The following is a 12,363-nucleotide window of genomic DNA, read 5'->3' as shown; positions in this document are numbered from 1 at the left end:
TTACTGAAAAGTAAAAAAAAAAAAAAAAAACGGACTCTACAAGGACCAATCAGCGGGTTCATTTTCCATTGATGGGGATTCGATTTTTGGCTGTTTTTAAATAAAGCGCGGCCGCAGGATTAATAACGTTAGCGTTAGTTCGGCCAGAGAAACAAATAATACTAATTAAAATGGTTGGACCTGCGAGATTTGTACTTTGTACTTTGTAGGTCTGCATTTTAAATGTAAGGAGTCAAAAGTATGTTTTCTTTCTCTGAAATGTAATTGAGTAAAAGTACAAGTATACAGACTTAACCCATTCTCTGCCGGGCATTGTACCCATCATTGTACCCTCTCTGCCAGCGCTATAAGTCTATGGAGATGTTCACCTTCTTTGCAGGGCTATACCTTTTTAAATTGTATTGCTAAATTGACATTATTATGGCCCATTCAACATCAATTATCTATCGTTCAGGATGTAGGAACGTTTTACTTTTTCATTCACACATTCATACTAAAATACCGTCTAGAGTATAAATATGTTTTTATCGTTTTCTGCAGTATTTCATAGAACGTGAGATATAGGCATAAATGCATATATTAGATGATCAAATGCAGTTTGATACCGATCAACGTTATATTAAAAATTTCAACTGTACATGGTCCTAAACGTCATGACAGGTCATCTGCGGGTGAACGGAGGGGGGGGGGGTTGTTTATAATTCAATGACCGACGTTAAATGATTTGTGTAGTATGGGTGATATATTGATCAGAGCAGTTTGTATCGCAAATGGTAAAGAAAAACGCTGAAACTCACCCCAGTCTCCTCGTAGCGTTGGGCGATGAGAGTGGAGCAATTATGGGATGTTGATCGATGCGATCCATTTCCGGTTTGTATATTACTAATACACGTCCAAATCATGTTGATTATTGAGTTATGGCAAAGATCCATATCGACGGTGTCTGTATTGAGGCCCGGGACGATAAGCGAGTGGCCGGACGAAAATAGGGGACGGACCGAGCACGTCCGGCACTTCCGGTTTGGCAACTCGCCGATCGGCCACCAGGTGGCGGTATTGAAGCGTTGCAGAGTTGTGATGGCTCAGACAGCATCACCCAAGACTCCGTGGGTGAAATATGAATACCATGACGAAAATATGAAATATTGATCTCAAAAACGCCTTACGGAGTTATTGGCAGACAACGCATGGCGGAGAAACCCGCCTTAACACGTGATTGGCGGAGAATGGGTTAATAATACTTGATTAAAGTACAAATCCCCAAAAACAGTACTTAAGTATTGTAATGAAGTACAATTACTCAAGTACTTTACACTTACTTGGAGTGTATTTCTTCACGACGACACCATGAATGAGTGAATGAACGTCTCGATCGACGCGGAATGCACGAATGTCCGTGAAACAAAATGGCCGACCGGCTAAGCCGGTCAGCATTTACGAATGAAACGCTTCCCCCTAGTGGCCGGCGATAAGCTCTTCACCCTGCGTGTGTGTTTATGTGTTGCAGGCAGCAGCGAGGCGCAGTGTGACGGCTGTTTAGAGTACTGCTGCGACGGAGCGCCACCCTTCTGCTGCTCCTACTATGCCTACGTGGGAGACGTCTTGTCGTAAGTAAGAGAGAGAGAAAGAGAGAGAGACAGAGAGACAGATAGAGAGAGAGAAAGAGAGAGAGGGGGGGGAGAGAGAGAGACAGATAGAGAGAGAGAGACAGAGAGACAGATAGAGAGAGAGAGAGAGAGAGAGAGAGAGAGAGAGAGAGAGAGAGAGAGAGACACCAACTCTCTCTCTCTCTCTCTCTCTCATTCATGGTCGATTAAAAACACGTTCATTTGATAATCCTCACTCTCCGCTAGCACCGCACGCAGGCCCGGACTGGCCATCGGGACGTTCGGGACGAATCCCGATGGGCCGGAAGTAAAGTGGGCTGGTCCAAAAAAAAATATATATATATATATATATATATTTGTATTTTTTTTTTGATTGGCCCATTTAGTCCACTCCGATCGGCCCACTTTGGTAGGGTAGGGCTGAAAAAGTTAGATGTAAAAATGAAAATTGACACAGAAAGATGCTTAAAAATGGCCTACTAGCTCTTGCAGTGATTTCAGTCATCTACATGGTCTGTACGGCGGGCCGGTGTGGGCCACTAATGTGGGCCGGTGTGTGGGCCACTAATGTGGGCCGGTATGTGGGCCAGTGTGTGGGCCGGAGTGTGGGCCAGAGTGTGGGCCGGTGTGTGGGCCAGTGTGGGCCGGAATTTGTGTCCCCTAGCCTATCCGTGACATCGAACGAGAGAAACTCAATGCCATTTGGAGCATACTGCGTAGCCTAATTCTCGGACACCGTAGCCTATTCTCTGACAATATAAGCCTTCAGACACGTTTTTTGTTGTCCTTTTAATGAAGGAATACTCTCCAAATCAGATAACACGGACGATTGCTTCTACTGTGCGAGCTGCCTGCCATTGCTGTTTGAATGAAGATTCGCTTCTGTGTCGTCAAATGTTGTGCTTAGTGAACAACGTGAGGCTGCCTGGAGATATAGCTCTAAGGTGGAAGAGCTAATCAGCAGAGGGAAGCAGTAATCTAACAACTGGGATCATTTCAAACAGTAAATCTTTCCTTCTTTCAGATTTTTGATACACTGTTTCTCCATCAAGAAAGCTTTTTCATAATTCGGATGGCATTTTACTAACTTCAGTGTCAACCAAGAATGATATGCAATTCGAAATTGGCCCCTGTAAAAAAAAAAGAAATGGTGGAGCTGAAAAAGCTAGAATTAAAAAACTAAAATTGCTAGTAAAAGACGCAGAACAATATAAAATTACAGACCTGTTTATTAGAGGAAGGAACAAGTGACTTGCTGCGAAACATGCTGGTGAGAGAGAGTATCCTTAATCCCTAGGCTAATGAGGCACTAAGATGTTAGTAAAAAAAATAAAACGTATGCCAATGACAGGAAGTAATGGTGTGTGTATGTGTGTGTGTGTGTGTGTGTGTGTGTGTGTGTGTGTGTGTGTATGTGTGTGTGTGTGTGTGTGTGCACTGTGCACGAGTGCACATCTAGGGGCGGGGTGTAGATTTGGTCTCCCTGATGTTGACTCCTTAGCCACAGCCTTGGGTTGTTTAATACTGGACGAGTGTTTCATAACGGTGTCTGGGCTGGTGCGTGGGCCGGTGTGTGGGCTGGTGCGTGGGCCGGTGTGTGGGCTGGTGCGTGGGCCAGTCCGCCCCTGACCACATGTGTTGTTGTTGATCAATTACGTCATATGGGATCGGAGCATAGACTTGACGCGTACTCGCCGATACCCTGATCCAGTATTTTAGGCTGTATCGGAGGCATTTTCGATACTGGTAACGGTATCGGAACAACTCTTAACGTTAATGACACGTGAAAAATGGAATCAAACCTATTAATTCAATTATATAATTCACAAGGTTATATAATCTTAGAATACCTTTGCTATAAGTCTAAAAGAAAGGCTGTTTAGAGAGACCCTGTTTCTCTCTCTCCATCTTTCCCTGTTCCCCTGCTACACACACGCACGCACACACACACACACACACACACACACATTAAGACCATCATCAGTGGCCTCATCGTATCAGTTAACTCATTGGTGAGGATGCCTGGTGGAGCTTAGCTCCAGTTGACCTCTGCGCCGACAACACCATAATACACTTCCATACTTAATAACAACTCATTATTATTATTATCATTAGGACGTCCTAATCAATCAATCAATCCTGACACACACAATACTGTATATGCTTATGGTGGTCTCTTCTGGGGCTGAAGATGTTGACGTGGAGGAAGGCAGATCGACACAGAGTGGTGTAAACAGTGAAGATAAGAAGCTTTGAAGCTGGTCCTTGTGGAGCACAGGTTCCAGTTGATAGCCTGACTTTTTGTTTACATTTTCTTTTCTTTTTGAAGAATCTCAGTAAACTTGTAAAATAAAAAGTAAAATGTCAAGAGAAACATTTTTGTTTGGCATCTCGTTTAATCTCAACCCTTATTTAATCTCAACTCTTCTTTTTTAATATAATTATAGGAGCACAGGGTTTGCACAAGGTCCTTGAAGTGCTTAAAGTGCTTGATTTTCTACCAAAAAAAGTCAAGGCCTGGAATTCCTTGAAAAACAGCCAACTTTTTTAACAAGGTCCTTAAAAAGTAATTGAAATTCAAATCAACATTTGCATTGAACGTTTTTTTCATCCATGATAAAATTGTTCTAAATCAAGAAATAGATTTTTTTAATTTAAAGTGTAACTAATTGTCGGAAATTGGTTTTAAGCCATACATATTGGATCCGATTATTATTATTATATATTTTTTAAATACTTTTTTAGCATTTTTACAGCTTTATTGGTCACGCAGGACCGACAGAGGAGAGGGCGAACGGGAGGAGAGGTGGGGAAGACATGCGACAAATAACGACGGGAGCTGGGATCGAACCCGGGTCGGCCGCGTAGGTGCGCGAGGCACTATGGTATGCGCCAAGCATTTAAAAGTGCATTGTATCCTTTTTAAATGCCCTTTTAAAATGAAAAATAGTGCTTGGAAAAATACTTGAAAGTCCTTGAATTTCGCGAGCTTTTCCTCCACAATATCACACCATCTGCTCCGTGTTATAATGCAGGACCTCTTTAGGGGGTCTTTATTCAGCATGCAACGGACTGGACATGCAATTGGAGCGGCACACACACATTGGGATACACACACACATTGTCTTTTTCTCAGTCGCCGATCTCTGCGCCTAACCCATCCCGTCGTCCTTCCCCCCATGGGCACCCGGGAGCAGATAGGGCATCAACGTGAGCCGTGCCCCGGGGACCAATCCAAGTGCTCCTGCCCGTCTTCGTCAAGGACGCCACAGCGTTAGCGATCTGTTGTTGACTGTGCATGTTTTTCCATTGGGTTTATCTTATCGGGGGGGAAACCCTTGCGAGCACGGGGAGAACATGCAAACTCCACACAGAAAGGCCTGGGAGATACCCTACCTGAGTACCTGGCATCATGGAAACCTGGTGTTCTTACTGTTCCTCTTAGTGTTTATGGTAGGGATGTCCGATATTATCGGCCTACCGATATTGGCATTCAAATGTGATATAGAAAAATATCGGTATCGGTTTTCAAATCTTTTTATTTTTATTTTATAATCTTTTTAAAATTACATTTCTATAACCTTTATTTACCCAGGAAAGCAAGTAAGAACAAATTCTGATTTTATTTATTGTCAAAAGTATGCATAATGTTGTGTTAATTCCACAACAAGAGATATGTAATGTTAATTACCTGAAATTATTCAATTTTGGGGGGGGGGGGGGAAACCCTGCATATATCGGTATCGGTTGATATCGGTTGGTATCGGAAATTAAGAGTTGGACAATATCGGTATATCGGTAAAAAAGCCAATATCGAGCATCCCTAGTTTATGGTAAATGGTGGATTTATATAACAGCTTTTTATCCAAAGCGCTTTACAATTTTGTTCCTCACATTTGACCCGTTCACTCACACATTCACACACCGACGACGGAGGCGACCATGCCGGGTGCCAACCTGCTCATCGGGAGCAATTAGGGGTTACGTCACGTGTCTTGCTCAAGGACACTTCGGCACACTGGGCTCCTCCCTCCCTGTTGGGGGTTAGCGAGGTGCAATGACTGATGGGTAATAATCTCTTGCCTGTCAACTTCACCCCTATCCCTTTTTGAACCGAGCATTCCGCGTTCCCTCAGCGGCTCCTGAACACCCTGTGTGGTCCAGTTGGCAGGGAACGACTGGGAACGCGGCCCACCTGTCCTGTAAACTCAGCGGGAGCTGACCTTTGACCTGTGTCACTGACTGCTTTCAAAACAGCTGCTCCCTCCCACCCTGCAGTCACAAGAGACCAGTCTCCCCTTCAGTGGTGTCTGTCTGTCTGTCTGTCTGTCTGTCTGTCTGTCTGTCTGTCTGTCTGTCTGTCTGTCTGTCTGTCTGTGTCTGTCTGTCTGTCTGTCTGTCTGTCTGTCTGTCTGTCTGTCTGTCTGTCTGTCTGTCTGTCTGTCTGTCTGTCTGTCTGTCTGTCTGTCTGTCTGTCTGTCTGTCTGTGCGCGCGTGTGTCCGTCCGTCCGTCCGTCCGTCCGTCCTGTTGAACTGATGGATCTATCAGCTTGAATTGCCAGGTCCTAGAACCAGTGCTTTGGGGAGATCTTTTATTTTTAGAGCATTAACTCTGTGGAATGGCCTGCCTCGGAACCTCTGCTGCATTTACAGTAGATTCACTTTTTAAAATAATCATAAATAGTTTTTAAATAGTTTTTAACACTGTAAAGTAATTTTTTGTTTTTGTTTTACACTAATGTAATTTTAGCTATCTTAATTGTTACAGTAGTTTCATTATGCATTGTGTGTACTGACTTTTAATAATTTTGTTTTTGCAATAGTGATTGTTTTTGTATGTTTTTTTTGTGTGTGGACCCCAGGAAGACTAGCTGGTTGCTATGGCACCAGCTAATGGGGATCCGTAATAAAATCAAATCAAATCATCTAAGTCTCTACTGTTCAGTAAAGTTACTTCCCTAAAAGGAGGGGACACGTAAAGACACGAGTGTGTATTAATCTAAGCAGTTCTGAATCCTCTGTGGTTTAAGTTATGCCTCATTATGCCTGATGATGTCACAGGTCTGTTGGTGGTGGTGAATTAATTTATATTCTGAGATAGTTCATAAATCCACCAGTTAGTTTATCACAAAAAAAATTTGTGAAATGGACGGAAGGTGTGACGGTCTGTTGGTTTTGTTTTTGAATCGGAAGCTAACATTTAGAGAAACCACAGCTTTGCTTACAGACGGTGTACGCAGACAGACGGACACACACACATACATGTGTGTGCACACACAGACACACACACAGACACACACAGACACACACACACACAGGTTTTCTCTTTCGTAGATTTGCTTTCTCTTGTAAATTTGCTTTCTATTTTTCTCTCTCAAACACAGTTTCTGTCTGTCTTTCTCACTTGCTCTCACACGCAGACAGACAATATATCTCTCTCCCCCTCTTTCTCTCTCCCTCTCTCTCTCCCTCTCTCTCCCCCCCTCTCTCTCTCTCCCCCTTCCCCCCCCCCCTCTCTCTCTCTCTCTCTCTCTCTCTCTCTCTCTCTCTCTCTCTCTCTCTCTCTCTCTCTCTCTCTCTCTCTCTCTCTCTCTCTCCCTCTCTCTCTCCTATTTAATCTTAGGGCTGAGTCATATATTATGTGATGCTGCAGTCTGTCTCTATGGCGACAGCCGATGTGTTTGGTCAAGTGTCTGTCTGAGACAGCAGTTCCCTCTCTCACTGCTCACTCTGTGTGTGTGTGTGTGTGTGTGTGTGTGTGTGTGTGTGTGTGTGTGTGTGTGTGTGTGTGTGTGTGTGTGTGTGTGTGTGTGTGTGTGTGTGTGTGTGTGTGTGTGTGTGTGTGTGTGTGTGTGTGTGTGTGTGTGTGTGTGTGTGTGTGTGTGTGTGTGGTTTCAGTTAGTGTACATACAGTACAGAGACTAGGGAGTTTGCTTTGTGTGTGTGTGTGTGCACGTGTTTGTCTGCTTTTCAACAATGTATTTATTCAGATTCCTTTAATAAGCCATATGTGTAAACACATTGGTAATTGTTTCGGCAATAACAGCGTATGCATTTTTCCATGAATCCTTTTTTTTTCATCACATAACACTAACAACAGACACAGGACAAAGACAGTGCAGTGAAGGATTAATAATTTGAATAAATATATATATAAAGTGTAAAGTGCAGTCTCTGACATGCAGGTCTGTCCACATTACCTTTTTTCTGGAGCATGGAAGCTTGGAAGTGAATAATCCACGCGTATCGTTTCAACAGGGTGGGTTTTTAGATTTATAGGGGAGAGTTCCCACGACTAAATGTCCTTCTCTGAGAAAAACACATTTGTTAAATGAATGTTGGGATTATCATTTCCACGAGCCGTTTCTCACGCTGATGTAGGCAAACGTATGGAGTGGTAGAAACTATTTCTTATTTCAAATAGTTCATATAAACTATGAACTATTTTATCACACTTTTTTCCTTCTTACCGATGCACTGCTCTGTTGTATGTTAAACACCCTGTTGTATGTCCGTTCTATTTGATAATTCTTAGCCTATTTTTAAACTGAATCATTTTAAACTATTTTCATTGTATTACTGAATGAAACTGTAAACAGAGAACCTATTGGGATGCTAGATCCTAATGTGAAACACTGTGATTGACCTCACCTTGATACCTCTCTATCTTTTTTATGCTCGCTTATACCTGTATTTGTTACTGTTGTGAAGCACTTTGAACTGCAACTTCTGTATGAAAAGTGCTATACAAATAAAGTTATTATTATTATTATAATTATTATAATTATAATTATAATTATAATTATAATTATAATTATAATTATAATTATTATTATTATTATTATTATTATTATTATTATTATTATTATTATTATAAAGAAGATAGAATAGAATAGAATAGAAGCACCTTTCATACAAGAATTGCAGCCCAAGGTGCTGGTCAGTGAAAATAGACATAAGATGAGCATAGAGTTGACAGAATAAGTTTTAAGTTTATTTGGATGGATCCCCTCTAGCTGTTACAAATGGCAACAGCTACTCCTCCAAAACAATAAATACAAACAAACAACATAATTAAAAATAAAACCAACAATAACAAACATACAAAACAATATACATAACATAATCAAACATAATCCCCGCCCCCCACACCCATCCAACCCAACCCACCTCTCACACACATTAGCATTATACCAAAATATTACAAAATGACTAGTAAAATAATCAAAGGTTATATGTCAAGCATTGTGCCTGTACCCAAAAGTAACCTCTTTACTTGCGTTTTAAAGCTTTCTTTGCTTGTTGCTTGAGTCATTTCATATGGCAAACTATTCCACTGTGAGCTGTACATAGCAGTTCTTTTCATTGCATTTGATCTCAGTAGAGGAATTGAAACATGACCCCTGGTAACTTATCTTGTCCTGTGCTCGTGTCTGTCTTGTGAAAAAGGTTATTCTTCTTGAGTACGGGCAGAATAAAAGCAGTGCAGAGAGAGAAAAAACAATCAAAAAGAACCAAAGGAGAAGATGAATTCGCAGCGGCGGTGGACTATTTCTGTTCCGGTCAGACCGACCGGCTCATGAAGGTGCAAATTGCAAGGGAAGAAAAGGAGCGTCTGTCAGGGTTGTGTTGAGTCTCTGCTGTATCTGGTGGCCGTGTGGTGGAGAGACCGTGCTCTTTACCAGGGGCGCCCCGATACCACCCAACTCCACCGATACTACACCACCGATACTACCCTACACCACCGATACCACCCAACACCACCGATACTACCCAACACCACCGATACTACCCAACACCACCGATACTACACCACCGATACCACCCAACACCACCGATGCTACACCACCGATACTACACCGCCGATACTACCCAACACCACCGATACTACACCACCGATACCACCCAACACCACCGATACTACACCACCGATACCACCCAACACCACCGATACTACACCACCGATACCACCCAACACCACCGATGCTACACCACCGATACCACCGATACTACACCACCGATACCACCGATGCTACACCACCGATACTACACCACCGATACTACACCACCGATACCACCCAACACCACCGATACCACCCAACACCACCGATGCTACACCACCGATACTACACCACCGATACCACCCAACACCACGATACTACACCACCGATACTACACCACCGATACTACCCAACACCACCGATACCACCCAACACCACCGATACTACACCACCGATACTACACCACCGATACTACCCAACACCACCGATACCACCCAACACCACCGATACTACACCACCGATACCACCCAACACCACCGATACTACACCACCGATACTACACCACCGATACCACCCAACACCACCGATACTACCCAACACCACCGATACTACACCACCGATACTACCCAACACCACCGATATTACACCACCGATACTACACCACCGATACCACCCAACACCACCGATACTACACCACCGATACCACCCAACACCACCGATACTACACCACCGATACTACACCACCGATACTACCCAACACCACCGATACCACCCAACACCACCGATACTACACCACCGATACCACCCAACACCACCGATACTACACCACCGATACCACCCAACACCACAGATACTACCCAACACCACCGATACCACCCAACACCACCGATACTACCCAACACCACCGATACTACACCACCGATACTACACCACCGATACTACCCAACACCACCGATACCACCCAACACCACCGATACTACCCAACACCACCGATACTACCCAACACCACCGATACTACCCAACACCACCGATACCACCCAACACCACCGATACCACCCAACACCACCGATACTATCCAACACCACGATACCACCCAACACCACCGATACTACACCACCGATACTACCAAACACCACCGATACTACACCACCGATACCACCCAACACCACCGATACTACACCACCGATACCACCCAACACCACCGATACTACACCACCGATACTACACCACCGATACTACACCACCGATACCACCCAACACCACCGATACTACACACCGATATTACACCCACCGATACTACCCAACACCACCCAACACCACCGATACTACACCACCGATACTACACCACCGATACTACCCAACACCACCGATACCGGGAAAAAAAATACAATAAATACAAATACATCCATAATTTTTACTGAACCTTTATACATATATATATATATTATATATATTCTTATCCATTAGAGAGATCTAACATGCTTCTGTGTGTAACATGCAGCGGATCAAGTCACTTTGCTTTGATTTCTGATATGTTACACGTGGTTCTCGGATTTTAGTATTGGGGACATTTTTAGATACTGATATTATAGCCTGGTATCAGATCCATACTGATACTCTGTTTTAGCCTGGTATCAGAACCCATATCTGACACAGTGGTATCTGTATCGGTGTATCCCTGCTCTTTGCGACCTTAACCCTTTCACTACCACACTACAGAAGGTTAACCCTTTCACTACCACACTACAGACGGTTAACCTTTCACTACCACACTACAGAAGGTTAACCCTTTCACTACCACACTACAGACAGTTAACCTTTCACTACCACACTACCGAAGGTTAACCCTTTCACTACCACACTACAGAAGGTTAACCCTTTCACTACCACACTACAGACGGTTAGTGTGATAGTGAAAGGGGTTAACCTTCTGTAGTGTGGTTGTGAAAGGGTTAACAACACCTTTGTCGTGTGGTATAGTGAAAGGGTTAACCTTCTGTATTGTCGCAGCCAAAGGGGCGTGTGAGTGAAAGGGTTAAATGGCCTCACAACTCTCAAGTGTTTGAATCGTATGCATGTATAATTTAATTAATGGTGCGTGTGTGTGTGTCTGTGTGTGTGTGTGTCTCTGTGTGTGTGTCTGTGTGTGTGTCTCTGTGTGTGTGTGTGTGTGTGTGTGTGTGTGTGTGTGTGTGTGTGTGTGTGTGTTCCAGCGGCACGGCGATCTCCGGCATCGTGTTCGGCGTGGTGTTCCTGATGGGAGCCGCCGCCAGCGTTCTTCCTGTGCGTCTGCATGTGCGTCAAGAACGGGCGCGGCGCGCGGGTCGGGGTGTTCAGCGCCTCCTACGTCAACACCGTCTCTCAGGGATACCCAGGTAGTAACATGCACTTACTCTTCTTTCTTTCTTTCTTTCTTTCTTCTTTCTTTCTTTATTCTTTCTTTCTTTCTTTCTTTCTTTCTTCTGGTTCTTTCTTTCTTTCTCTGGTTCTTTCTTTCTTTCTCTGTTCTTTCTTTCTTTCTTTCTTTCTTTCTTTCTTTCTTTCTTTCTTTCTTTCTTTCTTTCTTCTCTTTCTTTCTTTCTTTCTTGTCTTTCTTTCTTTCTTTCTTCTTCTTTTCTTTCTTCTTTCTTTCTTTCTTTCTTTCTCTGGTTCTTTCTTTCTTTCTCTGGTTCTTTCTTTCTTTCTCTGGTTCTTTCTTTCTTTCTCTGGTTCTTTCTTTCTTTCTTTCTTTCTTTCTTTCTTTATCTGGTTCTTTCTTTCTTTATCTGGTTCTTCTTCTTTCTTTCTTTCTTTCTTTCTTTCTTTTCTTTCTTCTTTCTTTCTCTGGTTCTTTCTTTCTTTCTCTGGTTCTTTCTTTCTTTCTTTATCTGGTTATTTCTTTCTTTCTCTGGTTCTTTCTCTGGTTCTTTCTTTCTTTCTCTGGTTCTTTCTTTCTTTCTTTCTTCTTCTTTCTTTCTTTTCTTCTTTCTTTCTTT

General features: G+C 43.1%; 1 protein-coding gene across 1 annotated transcript; it reads left to right on the top strand.

Moving 5' to 3' along the window:
* Nucleotides 1–1,440: 1,440 nt before the first annotated feature.
* Nucleotides 1,441–11,763, top strand: cyyr1 (cysteine/tyrosine-rich 1; the record flags this gene model as incomplete). Its single annotated transcript, XM_084338639.1, is given in 3 exon segments — nucleotides 1,441–1,607; nucleotides 11,602–11,665; nucleotides 11,667–11,763. Coding segments are annotated over 3 exon segments (328 nt in total), but the record flags the coding sequence as incomplete, so codon positions are not given.
* Nucleotides 11,764–12,363: the final 600 nt, after the last annotated feature.

Source organism: Notolepis coatsorum (genome assembly GCF_963971535.1).
Source record: "Notolepis coatsorum genome assembly, contig: SCAFFOLD_2656, whole genome shotgun sequence".
NCBI lineage: Eukaryota > Metazoa > Chordata > Actinopteri > Aulopiformes > Paralepididae > Notolepis > Notolepis coatsorum.
The sequence above is the reverse complement of the archived record's forward strand: the minus strand, read 5'-3'. Positions and strand labels throughout refer to the sequence as shown.